Here is a 16,732-nt window from a genome sequence, read left to right as displayed (position 1 = left end):
GGTCACATTAACACTGTGTGGCATCTCCCCTTTTCTGGTATACACACGGCCACTCTGGCATCGTAATAGTCATATAAATGCTGGATATTCTACTGTGGTATGTCATTCCATGCTTTTTCAACTTGGACCTGTAGTTCAGCCAAAATGGTTGTTGGCTGCCATGCATGAGATACCTGTCGCCCAATCCAGTCCCAGCCATTGTCGATGAGGGAGGGATCTGACCATCGAGCTGGCCAGGGGAGCTGCTGGATACCATTGAAGAGCATGTTGTGTAGTAGGGGCAGTATGTGAGCTGGCATTATCTTATTGGAACACCACATCTCCTAAATGAGTCAAGAAAGGCATTAGGACTGGTTCTGCAATGCCCTGGACATACCAAAGGCTGGTCAATGTTCCCTCCATAAATAACAGTTGGGAACAGCTATGCTAGCTAATGGCTCCCCGCACCATGACACCTGCTGTTGTTCCTGTGTGTCCTGTAGAGTTCAGTGATGAAGGCGGGTTCTGCTTTGGGGCAAATTATGGCTTTATCAGAGCTCGCATTGACCAACTACCTTTTATTATCCAGTTAGGAGATGTGGTGTTCCAGCAAGATAACACCAGCCCACACACCTGTGCTACACAACGTGCTCTTCAAGGTATTCGGCAGCTCCCCTGGCCAGCTTGATTATTAGATCTCTTCCCCCTCAAGAATGTCTGGGACTGGATGGGGTGACGGATCTACCAAGCACAGCAGCCAACTAGTTGGCAGAACCATGGGTCCAAGTTGAAAGAGCTTGGAATGACATACCACAGGAGGATATCCAGCATCTGTATGACCATTACCATGGCAGAGTGGCAGCCTGTAACACAGCAATGGGAGATGCTGCCCAGTATTAATGTGACCCTGCCTCAATATATACCCTACTGCAGAACCCAAAATAAAGGGTGCACCGCCTTGGTTGTGTGATCATTGACCAAGCTCCACTATTATTTTATACTTTGTCAATCTCCGCTCAATCGCATCAAGTTTTCCAGGTGTTCTTTCTCATTTTTCAGTAGTTTATTTGACTGTGGGGGCAGCCATCTTGCCAGAGACATGCTTTATAGCAGCCTCATAGTCCACAGACACCATGGCCTGAAGGGGACCTCTGACTTCTATGGGAGAGTTTTCTAGACCTCTGTGACCTGTGCTGAGGTCATTGTTCAAGAAAGGAGCAGATAAACTGTGACAATCACCTGTTGTAAATGGGGGATCCTGTGTTATCTACAGTATATATAGAAGTGATATCTCTTATTGTAATCCTGCCTGTGGTGATTTGTACAGACCAAGACGTGGCGCTTATTATTAGGCTTAGTAGCCAGTGCAAAAACTGCAGGATTTTTTATTTTTTTTTATTTACAGTGACATGAAAAATTAAAAGGAACATCACCAAAAAAATATTTAAAATAGATTTAACAGAAAAACTTGATTTAACCCCTCAAGGACCTCTGCCGTATATGTACGGCGGAAGTCCGGTCCATAAACATGGTACCCGCTTTCACGTGCAGTGGGCAACATAGCCACCGGGTTTCTGCTATTTTAAATAGCAGAGACCCGCGGCACATGTATGCGATCAGCCATAAAGCTGATCGTATACATTTTCCTCTTCAGATGCCGTAGTCAAATGTGACCACGGCATCTGGTCAGCCTGGAAGTGGAAGTCGCGCGTTTCCGTTCCGGTAACAGCATTACCTGGCTGAGATCGGGGAACCTGTTGCATTGCTGAAATAGCCCGAAGCTTCAAGCAGGCTTCGGAGCCTATTTCAGGAATATACCAATACAGGCCACTAGGTGGCACCATTGTATTGGTATAGTGCAAATGAAGTGTTCAACGATGGCTATATAGCCATCAATGAGCACAATGGGCAATCTAATGATTGGCAGTTATTGTCACCCAAAGTGACTTAAAAAAAGTTAAAAAAAAAAAGCTTTTTACAAATATGAGAAAAAAAAACAAAAAACTAAAAGTTCAAATCACCCCCCTTTCCTTAAAATAAAAAAAGAAACATCATGGGCATCTCCCTGTGCGAAAAATGCCCATACTATTAAAATATAACAATATTAATGGCAAATGGCGTAACGGGGGGGAAAAAAACTGCCAATTTGCATTTTTTGTCACTTCAACTACCCAATATTTTTTTTTATAAAAAGTGATCAAAAAGTCGCACACACTTCAAATTGATATAACTGAAAAGAACAGATCGTCCCACAAAAAACGAGCCCTCACACAGCCCCGTACACATAACTACAAATAAGTTATAGGGGTCAGAATATAGTTATAAAAATGTTTTTTTTTTTTTTTTTTTCAGTATTTAAAGAAAAATACAAGTGTGGTATCGTTTTAACCATAATGACCTGGAGAATGAAGATAGCAGGTCAATAACAGGCCGCATCGTGTACAGTGTAATAAAAATTAAATAAAAACCTTTATTAGAATTGCATTTTTTTCCCAGTTCTACCCCATTTGAAAAAAAAATTTCCGCTTCCTACTACATGGTATGCAACCGTAAATGGTGCCATTAGAAAGTACAACTTGTCCATCAAAAAATAAGCCCTTATAAGGCTATGTTAATGGCAAAATAAAAAAGTTAGGACTATGGGAAGGCGGGGAGTGAAAAACTAAAACACAAAAATGGAAAATCTGAGGGTCCTAAAGGGGTTAAACAGTGGGTAATTTTCTGATGACCCATTCCCTTTAAGGGACTGAGTTTTTTTTTTTTTTTAGCATTTTGCCTTCAGAACAGTGCTGCTAGCCACCGAATGTGCCAGGAACTGCAACACATTAAGGCCTCATGCACACAACAGTGTTTTTTCACTGTCAGTGATTTGGCTTCAGTGGTCCGTGTCCGATTTTGCTTCAGTTGTGTTTCCTTGTGTCTTCCTTTTTTTTTGTCTGACAGGGGGAAAAAAACGGAAGGTTAATGAAAAGTGTAATTTTATTGCACCAAGGTCTTGTAGAAAAAAACGGACACGGATGACATACCAGTTGTGCATTAGTTTTTTTTGATGGACCCTTTGACTTGAATGGGTCCGTCCTCCGTTTTCCACTGACAAGAATAGGACAGGTTATATTTTTTTGACGGACTGGGATCACGGACGCGGAGAAAAAACTGAGGACTATCAGTTTTTTTTCACAGCTCCATAGAAATGAATGGGACCTCCGCTAAACTGTGAAAAATGACGGAACGGATGCGGATGCACACAACGGTCGTGTGCATGAGGCCTAACACTGCAGCCCCTTCATTCTTAAAGTCCTTTTACATGGGCTTATAATTGCTCTGTCTGAATATGCCACTGATCACCTGACCAACAAATAAAATGCTTCAGGGAATAAACTTTTTCCTGATCTTATCGGTCCATGTAAAGGGGACTTAAAGGGGTTCTCCGGGAATTAAGAAAATGAAAATACTTAAATATTACTTTATTACAAATATATGCCCAGATTATTTTCATTAGTTATAATGGCTCCTTTTGTCTAGGGAGCAATCATTAGGAGAAATAAAATGGTCACTGTCCTATTAGTACACCAAAAATCTGTCCTAATAACACAGCAGGACCCTGAGGTAAAGAGCTGCCTCATCCTCCTCTCTGCTCTGCTTGTCAGGGATTATAATCCTGAATACAGTTTAATATAATCTTCAGCTGAATCTCTGTAGGAATAGAGTTCATGAGGAGACATGAAGTACAGAGAGGACGGACAGGACAGACTGTGGTAATGGAGACTGCATACAAGTGCTGCTGCTCATTACTACACCTCCACCTCCTTTCTGTACTTCATGTCTCCTCATGAACTCCATACCTACAGAGATTCAGCTAAAGTTCTTATTATCTATATTCTGGATCATAATCCCTGACAAGCAGAGCGGAGAGGAGGATGAGGCAGCTCTGTAGCTTAGTGTTCTGAAGTAACTTGTCCTCTTCTGTAATTAGGACAGGTTTTGTGTGGACTAATAGGACGGCGGCCATTTTATTTCCCCTGATTGCTCCCCAGACAAAACAAGCCATTATAATTAATAAAAGTTATTTGGGAATATAAAGAAATATTTACGTATTTTAATTTTCTTAATTCCCGAAGAAGCCCTTTAAGGATCGCTGAAGGGCCTGACAGTTGGACCTCCACAGATCATAAAGTGATTCATATCCTAGCTATATGCCATCACTTTTTGTGAACAGTATATCCCTTTGACCCATTAGTGACTGCCAATATGCATTTTTATGGTGGTTACTATTGGGCCTTAGGCTAGGATGCCGCCTTTTTAAGGCAACCTTGTCTAAGCGATGCACGGGTCTCCTGTGCAGCAGGGTGTGGGGACTCTGCTCTCACATAAGGGCTGGGCTCCTTCTTTAATGGCTTGGATCAGCAGAAGCGCCGTTCCAGGCCGTTTAACCCTTTGGTTGCTACGGTCAATAGCTGCCGTGGCATCTAAATGGTTTAGAGGGGGCTCCTTCTGTCTCCCATTGGCACCCTGAAAATGAGATCAAATGGGGCCAACGTCTTCACATGGGAGTCTGGGGCCTAATTAAGGCCCCAGGCCTCCCTACAATATATGCCCATCAGACTGTGCTTCTCTGGCGCACCCTAATGGTACCAGTCAGCATAGCACTGACTGTAAAATACAATGTACTGCATAAACAGTACATTGTATTATAGAAGCAATCAAAAGATCCCCTGTCATTGTCCCCTAATGGGAATAGTAAATGGTTAAAAAAAAAAATGCCTAATACAGTTTTATAAAAAAATAAAAATAAAATTTCAACGTTCGAGTGTGATTCCAGAGAGAGTGCCAATCATAATATTTTTTTATATTTGGGTGAATCATATTGATTAGAGCACCTGCATCCTGATAGTGAACAAGTGAGCCACCTTTATTTTTCTCTTTTACAAAAATAAATAAAAATTCCAATTACTGAAAGTTATAGCATATTCATAGACCTTAAAGGGACACTGACAGGCCTTCTGAGCATAATTAGCTCTTTATATGCCCCCCTAGGTCTTATAATAAGTTCCCAATTCATATAAGTATTATCCCTGTGCGCATTATAAAACGTTAAAAATAATCTTTATAATCACCTCTCCTTTCTGCCCAAGGGGCGTTCTTTGTGGCGCATTTGTGCCCAGCCGCGTCCCAACTGCCGGGTCCTTAGACACGCCCATCTCATTAGTATTCACTTGGCGCAATGTGATCCCGGCGAGCGAGGGTGCCAGGCGCATGCACATGATCTCCGAATGTCGGGGACTGAGAAATACCGCCCAGCGAAGTGAATACTAATGAGATGGGCGTGTCTAAGGACCCGGCAGTTGGGACGCGGCTGGGCACAAATGCGCCGCAAAGAACGCCCCTTGGGCAGAAAGAAGAGGTGATTATAAAGATTATTTTTAACGTTTTATAATGCGCACAGGGATAATACTTATATGAATTGGGAACTTATTATAAGACCTAGGGGGGCATATAAAGAGCTAACTATGCTCAGAAGGCCTGTCAGTGTCCCTTTAACCTCCCAGTTACAACTGCTTCAGGCCATTTTCTACAGCATAACCAGGATCATGCAGAGTTGTGTATGAAGCAATGGAGAAGGCATAAGTAGGTAAAAGCAGCTCCTGCTTTTTCTACTGGATGTCTAGCTGTCACTTATGGCACACCTACCGTAGAGGGTTACCGTATTCAATATTGAAAACCGAACCTTTTTGACTGGAAAGAATAAATCAAAACGACAACTGGATAATTTGTGGCAAAATATCTTGGTTAGAGATGAGCGAATTTTTGAAAAGTTAAATTCGGCTAATTCGCCGAATTTCACAAAAAGATTTTCTTTGTGACGAATTCCTTCGTCATGAAGTGCATTTTTTTGTAAGTAGTGGGTGCAATGACAGGGAGCTGCGATAGCGTCGCCTCTCGTCAGTGTAGCCCTCAGATGCCGCGTTCATACATGATCGCAGCATCTGAGTGTAAAAAAAACATTTGCTCGCGACGGGCCGTTCGCCGCCATCTTGCTTGAAGATCTGGCGCAAAATCTCGCATGGCGCAAGATTATGTCATCACGATGGCCGGCATGATGACGTCATACGTCAATGCGCGCGGGATTTCGGCTGAGATCTTCAATCAAGATGGCGGCCCGTTGCGAGCAAATGGAGGAGGTAAGTATGAATTTTTTTGGTTTTTTACACTATTTCAAGTGAAATCAATTCGCTAACACGAAGCATGAGGAGATTCGGCTTCAAGGCGAATCAAGTTTATCCTGAAATTCTGATCGAATTCCACTTCGTGGGATTCCATTTCGTGGGATTCGATTCGCTCATCTCTAATCTCTGTGTATAGGGGGTGCTTGCACTTCATTTTTTTTCTCTTTATCCTACAGATTTTTTAGAGAGGATGATGGAATCTCAGCAGCGGGACTCAAGTGCACCTGGCAGGTTCCATGTTGGGAGTGCAGAATCAATGCTGCACATCCGCCCTGGAGGATACCATCCACAGAGGGCTCTTATCAACCCTTTTGCACCTTCACGCATGCCAATGAAGCTAACATCTAATAGACGGAGATGGATGCATACATTTCCTGTGGGTAAGGAAACCCATTACTTCCAGCGTTGATTGGTGTTGAGTCTTGACCAGTTGTTCATATTTTGGTTGGGTTCTTAGCTACTGTATGTAAAAAAATATAACTTGCATAACTCTCCGTAGGACCTTCTGGAGAAGCCATACAAATTCATCACCAAACACGTCAGAACATGGCAGATCTGCAGGGGAGTGGACAAAGAGAATTAGTTCACTCCTCAGCAGAGCTTCTAGAGCTGGCATATCATGAAGCTACTGGCAGGTAAGTGATGTTAAGTTGGCTGGTGAGTCAACTTGCAAACTTGTCTCTGAACTGTTAGTGGATGTGTTTCTTTAATGGGGTTGGACAACCTCAATAATGTTTTTTTTAAACTATACTGGCCCATTTCTCCAGTGCCATTCTCTGCGGTGCTGGTCCAGTATTCCCGCCTCTGTTTTCATACAGCACCAATGATTTGCCTGGATAAGGCTCGTGACCTCTGCAGCCAATCACTGTCCTCCGCTCAGTGGTCTACAGCTGAGGACAATAATTGGCTGCAGCGGCGAGGTGATGAATCCAGGCACGTCATTGTACACGTCACTTAGGGTGGGTTGAGATCATGTTTTTGCCATCCGTTTGACATATACATTGGATAAAAAAAAAGCGAAGCACAACAGCTTTTGTATCCTGCAGAGTCCGGTAAAAATACGTATACGTTAGGATGGAACTCTATGGTGAGCGGATGCCACTGTATGTCATCAGTCTAAAGCATCCATTAACATATACGTTTTTTGTATACGTTAAACAGGTGACAAAAACCTGATGTGAACCCATCCAAAGTACTTTGACGCACCTGGATTTGGCACCTCACAAGTGCAGCCAATCACTGTCCTCAGCTGTTGAGCAATGTAGACTCTGATACACATTACATTATCGGCTGGTCCAGCCCACAATACTCTGGGGTATATGAAGGGCCTTCAAAATAGTTGGAACTTGATGAAATCTAAACGTGAATATGGAGTGTGTAATCAAATCTGTAATGTTCCTTCTACAGCATACCGCCCCACATTTCCCCAGACAGATTCCTTTTGCATGTTTAAAATGTCTCCTCTCACTGCATAGACACTAGAACAATTTCTTATTAATGCCTGTCCTTTCCTTGTAGACATGGGGGTCCTCGAACTCCACTGGACACCAACTCCTGTGGGAGCACTGAGGAGTACTCTGGAAGTGCCACATTGAATGGGCAAAGGATCCATAGTACAGGTGACAGCAGAATAGGAATGAATAGCACCGGTGTTAATAACTGTTTGCATTTAATGCTTTCCTGTTCTCTTACTACAGCTACTAACCCTAAAGAGAGAGAATCTCCTGCTGAGAGCCTGCTCTGCTGTTCGGAACCTAGTGAGTGGGGCGGAGATGACAATTTATGTGACATGTGAATGGAGGGGTGACTTGGCGCCTAGTAAAATGATCTGTCTTCCTATTCATACTGCCCATTAAAGGGCATCTGTCAGCAGATTTGTACCTATGACACTGGCTGACCTGTTACATGTGTGCTTGACAGCTGAAGACATCTGTGTTGGTGCCATGTCCGTATGTGCCTGAATTGCTGAGAAAAATTATGTTTTAATATATGCAAATGAGCCTCTAGGAGCAAAGGGGGCGTTGCCATTACAGTTGCAGAGAGAGCAGAGCCTCTAGGTGTAATAGCCCCCCCCCCATTGCTCCTAGAGGCTCATTTGCATATATAAAAACTTCATATTTCTCAGCAGTGCGGGCACATATGGATATGAGACCAACACAGATGTCTTCAGCTGCCAAGTGCACATCTAACAGGTCATCCAGTGTCATAGGTACAAATCTGCTGACAGATGCCCTTTAATACGGTTCCTATGCTCAGTGCGCTAATTTTTAGTCTAATATTTATAGGGAGTCTGTCACCTCCATATGGCCATATACAGTGCTTATATGGCTCTGTAGCACACCTATACATGAATGTAATGGTACCTTTGTTATTTTCTATAGACTTGCAGAAGCTGGCAAAACGAACTTTGATTCATATGCAAATGAGCACTCGCAAGTGCCCAGGGGCGCCGTTCACGGTGTTGGAGCCCAGGCTGCTCTGCCTTTTTTCATTGTTCCCCAGCCTCTGCATATGCCCACCCTCCTATTCCCTTGCGTCATCCTTCGGTCCGGCCGAGATCCCGCGCCTGTGCACTGCCTCGCCGGGCCGGAGCATGCGCACTGTGATGCCCATTGTGGGCATGGCATCGCTTTAACTACTGCGCATGTGCCGGCAAACGCCACATTGCCGCTGGTTTCGCCGGCGCATGCACAGTAGTTAAAGCGATGGGATCTCGGCCGGACCGAAGGATGACGCAAGGGAATAGGAGGGTGGACACATGCAGAGGCTGGGGCGGGGAAACAATGAAAAAAGGCAGAGCAGCCTGGGCTCCAACACAGTGAACGGCGCCCCTGGGCACTTGCGAGTGCTCATTTGCATACGAATCAAAGTTCGTTTTTCCAGCTTCTGCAAGTCTATAGAAAATAACAAAGGTACCATTACATTCATGTATAGGTGTGCTATAGGATAATGTAAGCACTGTATATGGCCATATGGAGGTGACAGACTCCCTTTAATAGACAATCTTAGTAAATAACAGTAATTGTAAAGTCATCAGTATACAAAGTCCTGTTATTTGATATCTGTACACTGTGATGTAGTGAATGGTGAAAACGATTCTGATGGATAACATGGCTTTTCGTGTTGCTGTGCATAATTGATTGCAGTGTTTCTCTGGAGTAACCATATGTGGGCATGATTCCACCTGGCGGTTGCATTTTTTTGTAATACAAATTGTAATGTTCTAACCAGCAGACCAAAAGTGACCTTTCTATACTACGCTGTCCATGCACATGTCTTGCTCACACTGCCTCCTTCTGCTTGCTTGTTGTATTCTGACTTACAATTTGAAGAATTTCTGAAATATTTTTTATGGTCTTGTTAGTTCGTGATGGCACATGAATTTCTGTTGGTGGTTTTAATCAAGCGGCAAATATTCCCAATGCATGATGGGACGTAATGCAGCTGAAGCATGGCATTGTTAACCTGCTCTCTCTTTCTCTTTTCCTTTTCTCTCCCAATGTTTGTGGCTCTTCCTCCCAAATTGATCCTCTTGTACACATTTTCATCTTTCCAATTATCCCAAACTATTTGCAAATCCATCTCCTTTCTTTCCTCCGTACACAACTCTTTACTTTTTTTACTTGTCTTCTGATTCCATTTTTAATTTTGTTCTTTGTTTCCATTTTATCCGCCCTCTATTTCACTTCTGCACACCATTGCCTTTTGTTTACTTCCATCTCTTGTTCTTCTCATTTTCTTTCTTTCACCACTTTATATCTCTTACACCTCCTTCACGGCTACGGTTCTTTTTCACCTTTCTACACACACAATACGGTCTCTGGGCAGTTTTGATGCTGTCTGCTCCCCCCATAGTGCCTGGCTTCTGCTGCACAGTTGGGGTGGATTGGAAGTCTCTCACTACCCCAGCCTGCTTACCACTCACCACAGACTACTTCCCGGATAAGCAGAGCCTACAGAATGATTATACGGAAGGCTGCTATGACTTACTACCAGAGGCTGATATGGACAGGTGAGAATGTAGGACAGGACAAAAACAAACCTCCTTATTGCAAAGTTTGAAAGCCACAAGTACAATCTTCAGCCAAAAACTTACTGTGGATTAAAAAACCTCAGTTCAATTAAGTTTATGCAGGGGGTGCACCACCAATGAGGCCAGCAGAAGGGCCATGGGCGCTATTATTGTGGAAACGCTCATCTCTACATATTCAACTGCATTGCTGTACTTAGGACAGCAATACAGTTGAATGCTGCGACGGGGCACGGGAGTGATGTCTCCCTGGCCCACCGTTTCCTCTAATAGGCTTTAGTCCTAGTTCCTGTAGCCTGTCAGAGGCCGGTGTCATCATTATCGCGCTGCCTGAACCGGGCATTTCAGTTTTCATTTCAGGCAGCAGAAAGGCTAGGTGCATCCCTGAGTATATGCTGTGGGTTTCCCCTGCAGCATGTGGACGATATTTCTTAAATTGGCATCCACTTTGCTGGTATTGTACAACCCTGTGGATTTGACACAATAAACCTGCTGTGTTTACATCCTCGTCATGTGTGGCTGTACCCTTAAAGGAGTTTTCAGGACTGTAATATTGATAACCTACATTTAGGATAGGTCAATATCAGATCAGTGGGGCTCCAACTCCTGACACCTCATCAAACAGATGTTTGAAGAAGATGCTGCCCTCCCGAAAAGGCACTGGAACAGTACAGCTCCGTACACTGGATAGTAGTCATGAACAGTACTGCAGCACTGCTGTCATGTAAGTGAATAGGGGTAATGCTGCTGTACCATTCATGACTACTACCCAAGGATAGTCCATTGATATTACAATCTTGGAAAGCCCCTTTAATACTGTATACTAATATAATGACTAAATATATAGTAGTGGTGTGTTTTTTCTAGGCACTGTAGACTGGGGCTATAAACATAATTAAAGAGGCACTGTCCTTTCACACAATTTCATTTAATAGAGAATGGTGTAACTAGCAAAATTCTAAATTACTTCATTAAAAAATATGCCTACATCCACCTGAAAAAATGCTGTGGTCATGGCCACTATGGGTCTTACTTCCACCTAATTTGCAGTCCACTACCTGTTGTCAGGCAAGAACCGTCCTTAGTAACAGAGAAGGCAGAGAGAAAGTGGGGGCGCGTCGGAGCTAGCGGAGATCCTGATAAAATAATTGCTTCTACCTTGCTTATGAATTTACACGAGTGTCCTACCTTTCTGTAAATGTGATTTCCCCCTCCTTATCTGTTCTATGAGCTCCGGAACTGAAAACATAGTGGGAAGTAAGGGAAAGGATGTCACAGCAGTACAGTGCTGACAGATTCCACGGAAGGTAGACGCCCCCTGCTTCTGAGGCAAATGCATCTAGCTGCGCAGCTAAAGAGTGGAATAATTAATCTGAAAAAGACGTTCAGGAAGCCCAAAAAAGTCTTAAAGTCAAGTACTCTTTAAATATAGTAATAAGTTAACATCTATTTTATGTCCGGTAGACGTGATGAAGAAGGTACACAGATGACGGCACAACAGGTATTTGAAGAATTTATATGCCAAAGGCTCATGCAGGGTTACCAAATAATTGTTCGGCAAAAGCAACCAAAACCTACCTCTTCTGCTCAACCTCCACTCAGCAGCAGCCCACTTTATAGACGAGGTACAGACATTTTATATTTTTTCCTACTGAAAATTGCCTTTAGTCGCAATAATCCAAACTTTATTATCTATTTTGTCTTTGCTAGGGTTGGTGTCCCGAAGCCACCAAGAAGAAGAAAATCAGTACTGGCTTAGTATGGGACGGACATTTCACAAGGTGACCTTCAAAGACAAGATAATCACGGTTACAAGATATTTGCCAAAGTAAGAGAAGAATTGATGTTCTACCATGTTATTTGTTTTCCTCTTTTGTATATGATGTCCAAAGTATATTTCTTATCCGTATCATTGGGGGACATAGCCTTGACCATGGGTATAGCTGTTGCCGCTAGGAGGCGGACACTAAGCACAAAAAGTGTAAGCTCCTCCCTTCAGCTATACCCTTCCTACAGGGACTAAGCTAAATACGTTTTAGCTTAGTGTCTGTAGGAGGCAGACCCCCCCTGTGTTGCAGGTCTGCTGGTTTTTCTTCTTTTTTTTTTTTCTAGTGGGAGTTTCAGGCAGTCCTAAAAGCTGCCTACACTCCCACCCAGGAGACGGGAGACCAGGGGGTCCCCCAAGCTCCCTGTTCCTTCCCGTTCTCCAGAAGCAAAGGAGGACCAGAGGTTCCTACAAAGCCTCTGTTTTTCCGCCAGCATTCGGATCACCACGGCCGTCCATCGCAAGTCCCCTCTGTTCCGGTGTAGTGTCCCTCCCAAGGGGCCGCACACCGAAGGTGGTGATCCGGCTGGAGCCAGGGGGGCAGAAGACGCCGGACAGGTGAGTATAAAAGAAAAGAAAGGATAGAGAAATGTGCCACAAGGGTGCTCCCCTCCTTCCAGTACCCTTTCCTCCCCAAGTTACCTGGTTCCCACCCGGCTAAGCCCCTCCAGGACGTTGCTCCCGTTTGGGGGGAGGGAGTCTTTGCGGGGGGTGGCAGGTCTGGTGTCGGGCGTCCGTTTTCCAGTTCTGTAGTCTCTGCGCGCCGGCTTGGTTCCTGGCCCGCCGTCGCCATTGTTAGTTTAGGCCCCTGCTTCTGTGCGGCCTGCTTCTGAAGGCGATGACAGAGGATGGTAGGGCTGGCGCTAAAAGGCCTGCGTCATTTTGGGGGCAGCTGACCGGAGGGAGTGTGGGCACCGCCCACATCCGGTGTTTAAAGGCAACTGGCGGGACGCTGGCTGGGTAAGTGCTGTTTGTCCCTTCTTACAGGGCCTAACCTTCCCCCTCTTCCTCATTTAGGACTGCAGGGTGGTCACTATGTCTGAGCCCAGACCCCAGGTCCCGACCTTTCTGTTCGTAATTTTGCCTGTGCGTCGTGTTGCGCAAAATTTCCGTCCCCTCAGTCAGACTCCCTCTGCTTTGCATGTGCTGCTCCACCATCAAGTGGCTCAGCCCCAGACCCAATGGTCCCTGCTGCCCAGCCTATGGTAGAACCGGAATGGGCGCGTTCCCTGTCGAGGGTGGTACAGGATGTCTCCAATACCAATAAAGCCATTGTGGAAATATTGGGGCATTTGTCGGCAAGGCAGTCCTCTGACCTGTGCAACTCTGGGGATCATGGGGTGCATGCCCATTGTGACCGTCCTGCAGAACGGGCCAGAACATCCTCCCCCAAAAGGGTGTCTGTGTCTCCCTTTTCCTCGGCCTCTCCTCCTCCTGCTAGAGAGTTTCACTCCGACGTGTCCTCAGTGGAAGAGGCATGTTCTGAGGAGGGGGTCAAATGAGGATGTTGTATCGCCGGAGGGTCAGTCGTCCAAACTGTCCTCCATAGTGGAAAATCTTATTACAGCGGTTATTGAGACGTTGCTGTATGGGCATGTGAACTTATGCAACGTTATACAACTGAAATCGGTTGCCCTAAGCCCTGGTGGGAAGGCAGGGTTACCCATTATGTGGAGAAGTGGTGTGTATTTGGACTGTAGGCCTAACTTGAACCTAACAGATCTCCACAACAATAAAGCTTGATAAGATAGCGGCGAATTAGAACGAACTGCCGTCGGTATAGGTAGGGTAGTCCAGAGTAGGGCTCTCCACGACCAAGGCGCAAGAAGTGACTGTTCTATTGAGACCCATAAGGGGTGTGTCTCAGGTTTCAAATGCGTCAGGAAAAGTTGAGCTAGTCTAGCTGCTTTATAGTATTTTATGAAGTATGGTACTGAAAGACCCCCCCTGTGTTTTATGTCGACACATAGTAGCCCGAGCGATAGGGGCACGTTTATTGCCCCAAATGAATTTCATTACATCCTTTTGTAGGTCATGGAGATCCCGACTCGGGACTTGTAATGGTATAGTACGGAAAAGATACAGGAGCTTAGGCAGGACTACCATTCTTATTATGTGTATCCTACCTATCCATGATATAGGTAACGTGCTCCAGGTTTTAAGATCTTCTCTAATCGCTCGGTATAGGGGAGTATAGTTCAACTTATACATCATGTGAGGATGGGTGGGCACTACAGTACCCAAATATGTGATATGGTTAGGTAAATATTGGAACTGGAAGTTTTGTAATAGGAGTGACTTTAGTGATGGGGAGGCATTGCATAACATAAGCTCAGATTTTTTTATGATTGACATGAAGCCCAGAAGCTTCTGAAAAGGATTTCAGGATTTGTAAAAGGTTTGGTAGGGAAACAAGAGGGTTTGTAAGGGATAAGAGGAGGTCATCCGCAAACAGGCTCAGCTTGTGTTCCGTGTTTCCTACTCTGATCCCCGTAACATTCTGGTCATTCCTGATATAGATGGCAAGGGGTTCCATTGCTAAAGCAAAGAGAGCCGGGGAGAGAGGGCACCCCTGACGTGTACCCCTGAGTATTTGGATGGGAGCAGGGTTCATGGACGGAAGCTTAAGATAGGCAACTGGAGTGGAATAAAGGGCCCTGACTGCCTGAACAAATGGACCTCTAATACCCATAGACTGAAGGACTTGATGTAAATAATCCCATGTGACAGAATCAAAAGCCTTTTCTATGTCGAGAGCCAGGACAGCTAACGGAGTGGTCTGTTTATTTGCGACCTGGATCAGATTAAGGATTTTTCGGATGTTATCAGGGGCTTCCCTACCTGGAATAAATCCTACCTGGTCTTTATCAATTAGATTAGAGAGAAGATTATTGAGTCGTCGGGGAAGGATGGATGTGAGAATTTGTGTATCCAGGTTCAATAATGAAATCGGCCTATAATTAGACGGAGATAGGTGATCTTTCTTGGCCGTAATGTTGGCAGCTAGGAAGTCGGGGTGAGGGGTATTACCTTTCATTATATGGTTACAAAATTTGGTGATATGGGGGGTCAACAGGGAAGCAAATTTTCTATAGTAGAGGGCCGATAGGCCGTCTGGGCCAGGTGCTTTACCCAATTTTAAGGCCTTAATTGTGAGTTCCACTTCCTCGTTTACTATTGCTTTGCCTAAGTCATTCACTGCTTCGGGGGATACCTGTGGTAACCTAATAGAATTCAAGAAGTTGCTATCCACTTGTCCCTGTCTACTCCCCGGCTTACCATAAAGTTGTTGATAAAATGCGTGAAAGGTTTGGTATACGGTTTCTGGGTTGGAGGATACCTGTCCTGACCTTGAGCGAATCTGAAACGCCTGATTAATTTTTTGTCTAGCTTTAAGTTGACGGGCCAACATCTTGTCAAGGTTGTTAGCGTATTTATAGTAGTAGGATGCGGTCCAACGTACAGTTGTGTTCAAAATTATTCAACCCCCACTGAAATTGAGTGTTTTGGCCAGTTTGACATTGATTTTGATCATTTCAGTCATCTTGTTTACAATTAAATCAAAGAGGCACTTGTAAGTCAGACAAACATAACATAACATTTATAATGAAATAACCACAAATGTCTTTTCTGTGCTCACATCATTATCAGTTTTATTCAACCCCCAAGTGACATTCAATCTTAGTACTTAGTACAACATCCTTTTCCAGTTATAACAGCTTTTAAACGTGAAGCATACCGTAGCTTGACACAAGTGTCTTTCAGCGATCTACGAGTATCTTCGCCCATTCTTCATGGGCAAAAGCCTCCAGTTCAGTCACATTCTTAGGCTTGCGCGCTGCAACTGGTTTCTTTAAGTCCTACCAGAGGTTCTCAATCGGATTTAAGTCTGGTGACTGCAATGGCCACTTCAAAATGTTCCAGCCTTTAATCTGCAACCATGCTCTAGTGGACTTGGAGGTATGCTTGGGATCATTGTCCTGTTGAAAGGTCCAACGTCTCCCAAGCCTCAGGTTTGTGACTGACTGCATCACATTTTCATCCAATATCTCCTGGTACTGAAGAGAATTCATGGTACCTTGCACACGTTGAAGCTTCCCTGTACCTGTAGAAGCAAAACAGCCCCAAAGCATGATTGACCCCCCACCATGCTTCACAGTAGGCAAGGTGTTCTTTTCTTCATAGGCCTTGTTCTTCCTCCTCCAAACATAGCGTTGATCCATGGGCCCAAACAGTTCTAATTTTGTTTCATCAGTCCACAGAACACTATCCCAAAACTTTTGTGGTTTGTCCACATGACTTTTGGCATACTGCAGTCGACTCTTCTTATTCTTTGGAGACAGCAAGGGGATGCGCCTGGGAGTTCTGACATGGAGGCCTTCATTACGCAGTGTGCGCCTTATTGTCTGAGCTGAAACTTCAGTACCCACATCTGACAAATCTTTTTTCAGTTCCTCAGCAGTCACACGGGGACTTTTCTCCACTTTGCGCTTCAGGTAGCGCAAAGCAGTCGAAGTCAGCATCTTCTTTCTGCCACGACCAGGTAGCGTTTCAACAGTGCCCTTTGCCTTGAATTTGCGAATGATGCTTCCTATGGTGTCTCTTGGTATGTTTAACATCTTTGCAATCTTCTTATAGCCATTGCCCTTCCTGTGAAGAGAAATCACCTCTTCT

General features: G+C 44.5%; 1 protein-coding gene across 11 annotated transcripts in view; it reads left to right on the top strand.

Annotated features, from left to right (window-relative positions):
- Nucleotides 1-16,732, top strand: part of DEPDC5 (DEP domain containing 5, GATOR1 subcomplex subunit) — a 96,669-nt gene that overhangs the window by 48,571 nt on the left and 31,366 nt on the right. For 5 of the 11 annotated variants that reach the window (XM_040416441.1, XM_040416435.1, XM_040416440.1 and 2 more), the window contains exons 21-27: nucleotides 6,380-6,583; nucleotides 6,703-6,838; nucleotides 7,722-7,822; nucleotides 7,901-7,960; nucleotides 10,032-10,215; nucleotides 11,698-11,858; nucleotides 11,944-12,061. In XM_040416441.1, the coding sequence (XP_040272375.1) occupies nucleotides 6,380-6,583; nucleotides 6,703-6,838; nucleotides 7,722-7,822; nucleotides 7,901-7,960; nucleotides 10,032-10,215; nucleotides 11,698-11,858; nucleotides 11,944-12,061 (964 nt within the window). Of the gene's footprint in view, nucleotides 1-6,379; nucleotides 6,584-6,702; nucleotides 6,839-7,721; nucleotides 7,823-7,900; nucleotides 7,961-10,031; nucleotides 10,216-10,804; nucleotides 11,506-11,697; nucleotides 11,859-11,943; nucleotides 12,062-16,732 lie in introns of those variants that run through there. The other 6 variants (XM_040416438.1, XM_040416436.1, XM_040416437.1 and 3 more) reach the window with 6 other exon arrangements.

Source organism: Bufo bufo, chromosome 2 (assembly GCF_905171765.1).
Source record: "Bufo bufo chromosome 2, aBufBuf1.1, whole genome shotgun sequence".
In the NCBI taxonomy this organism is placed as follows: Eukaryota; Metazoa; Chordata; class Amphibia; order Anura; family Bufonidae; genus Bufo; species Bufo bufo.
The sequence above is the reverse complement of the archived record's forward strand: the minus strand, read 5'-3'. Positions and strand labels throughout refer to the sequence as shown.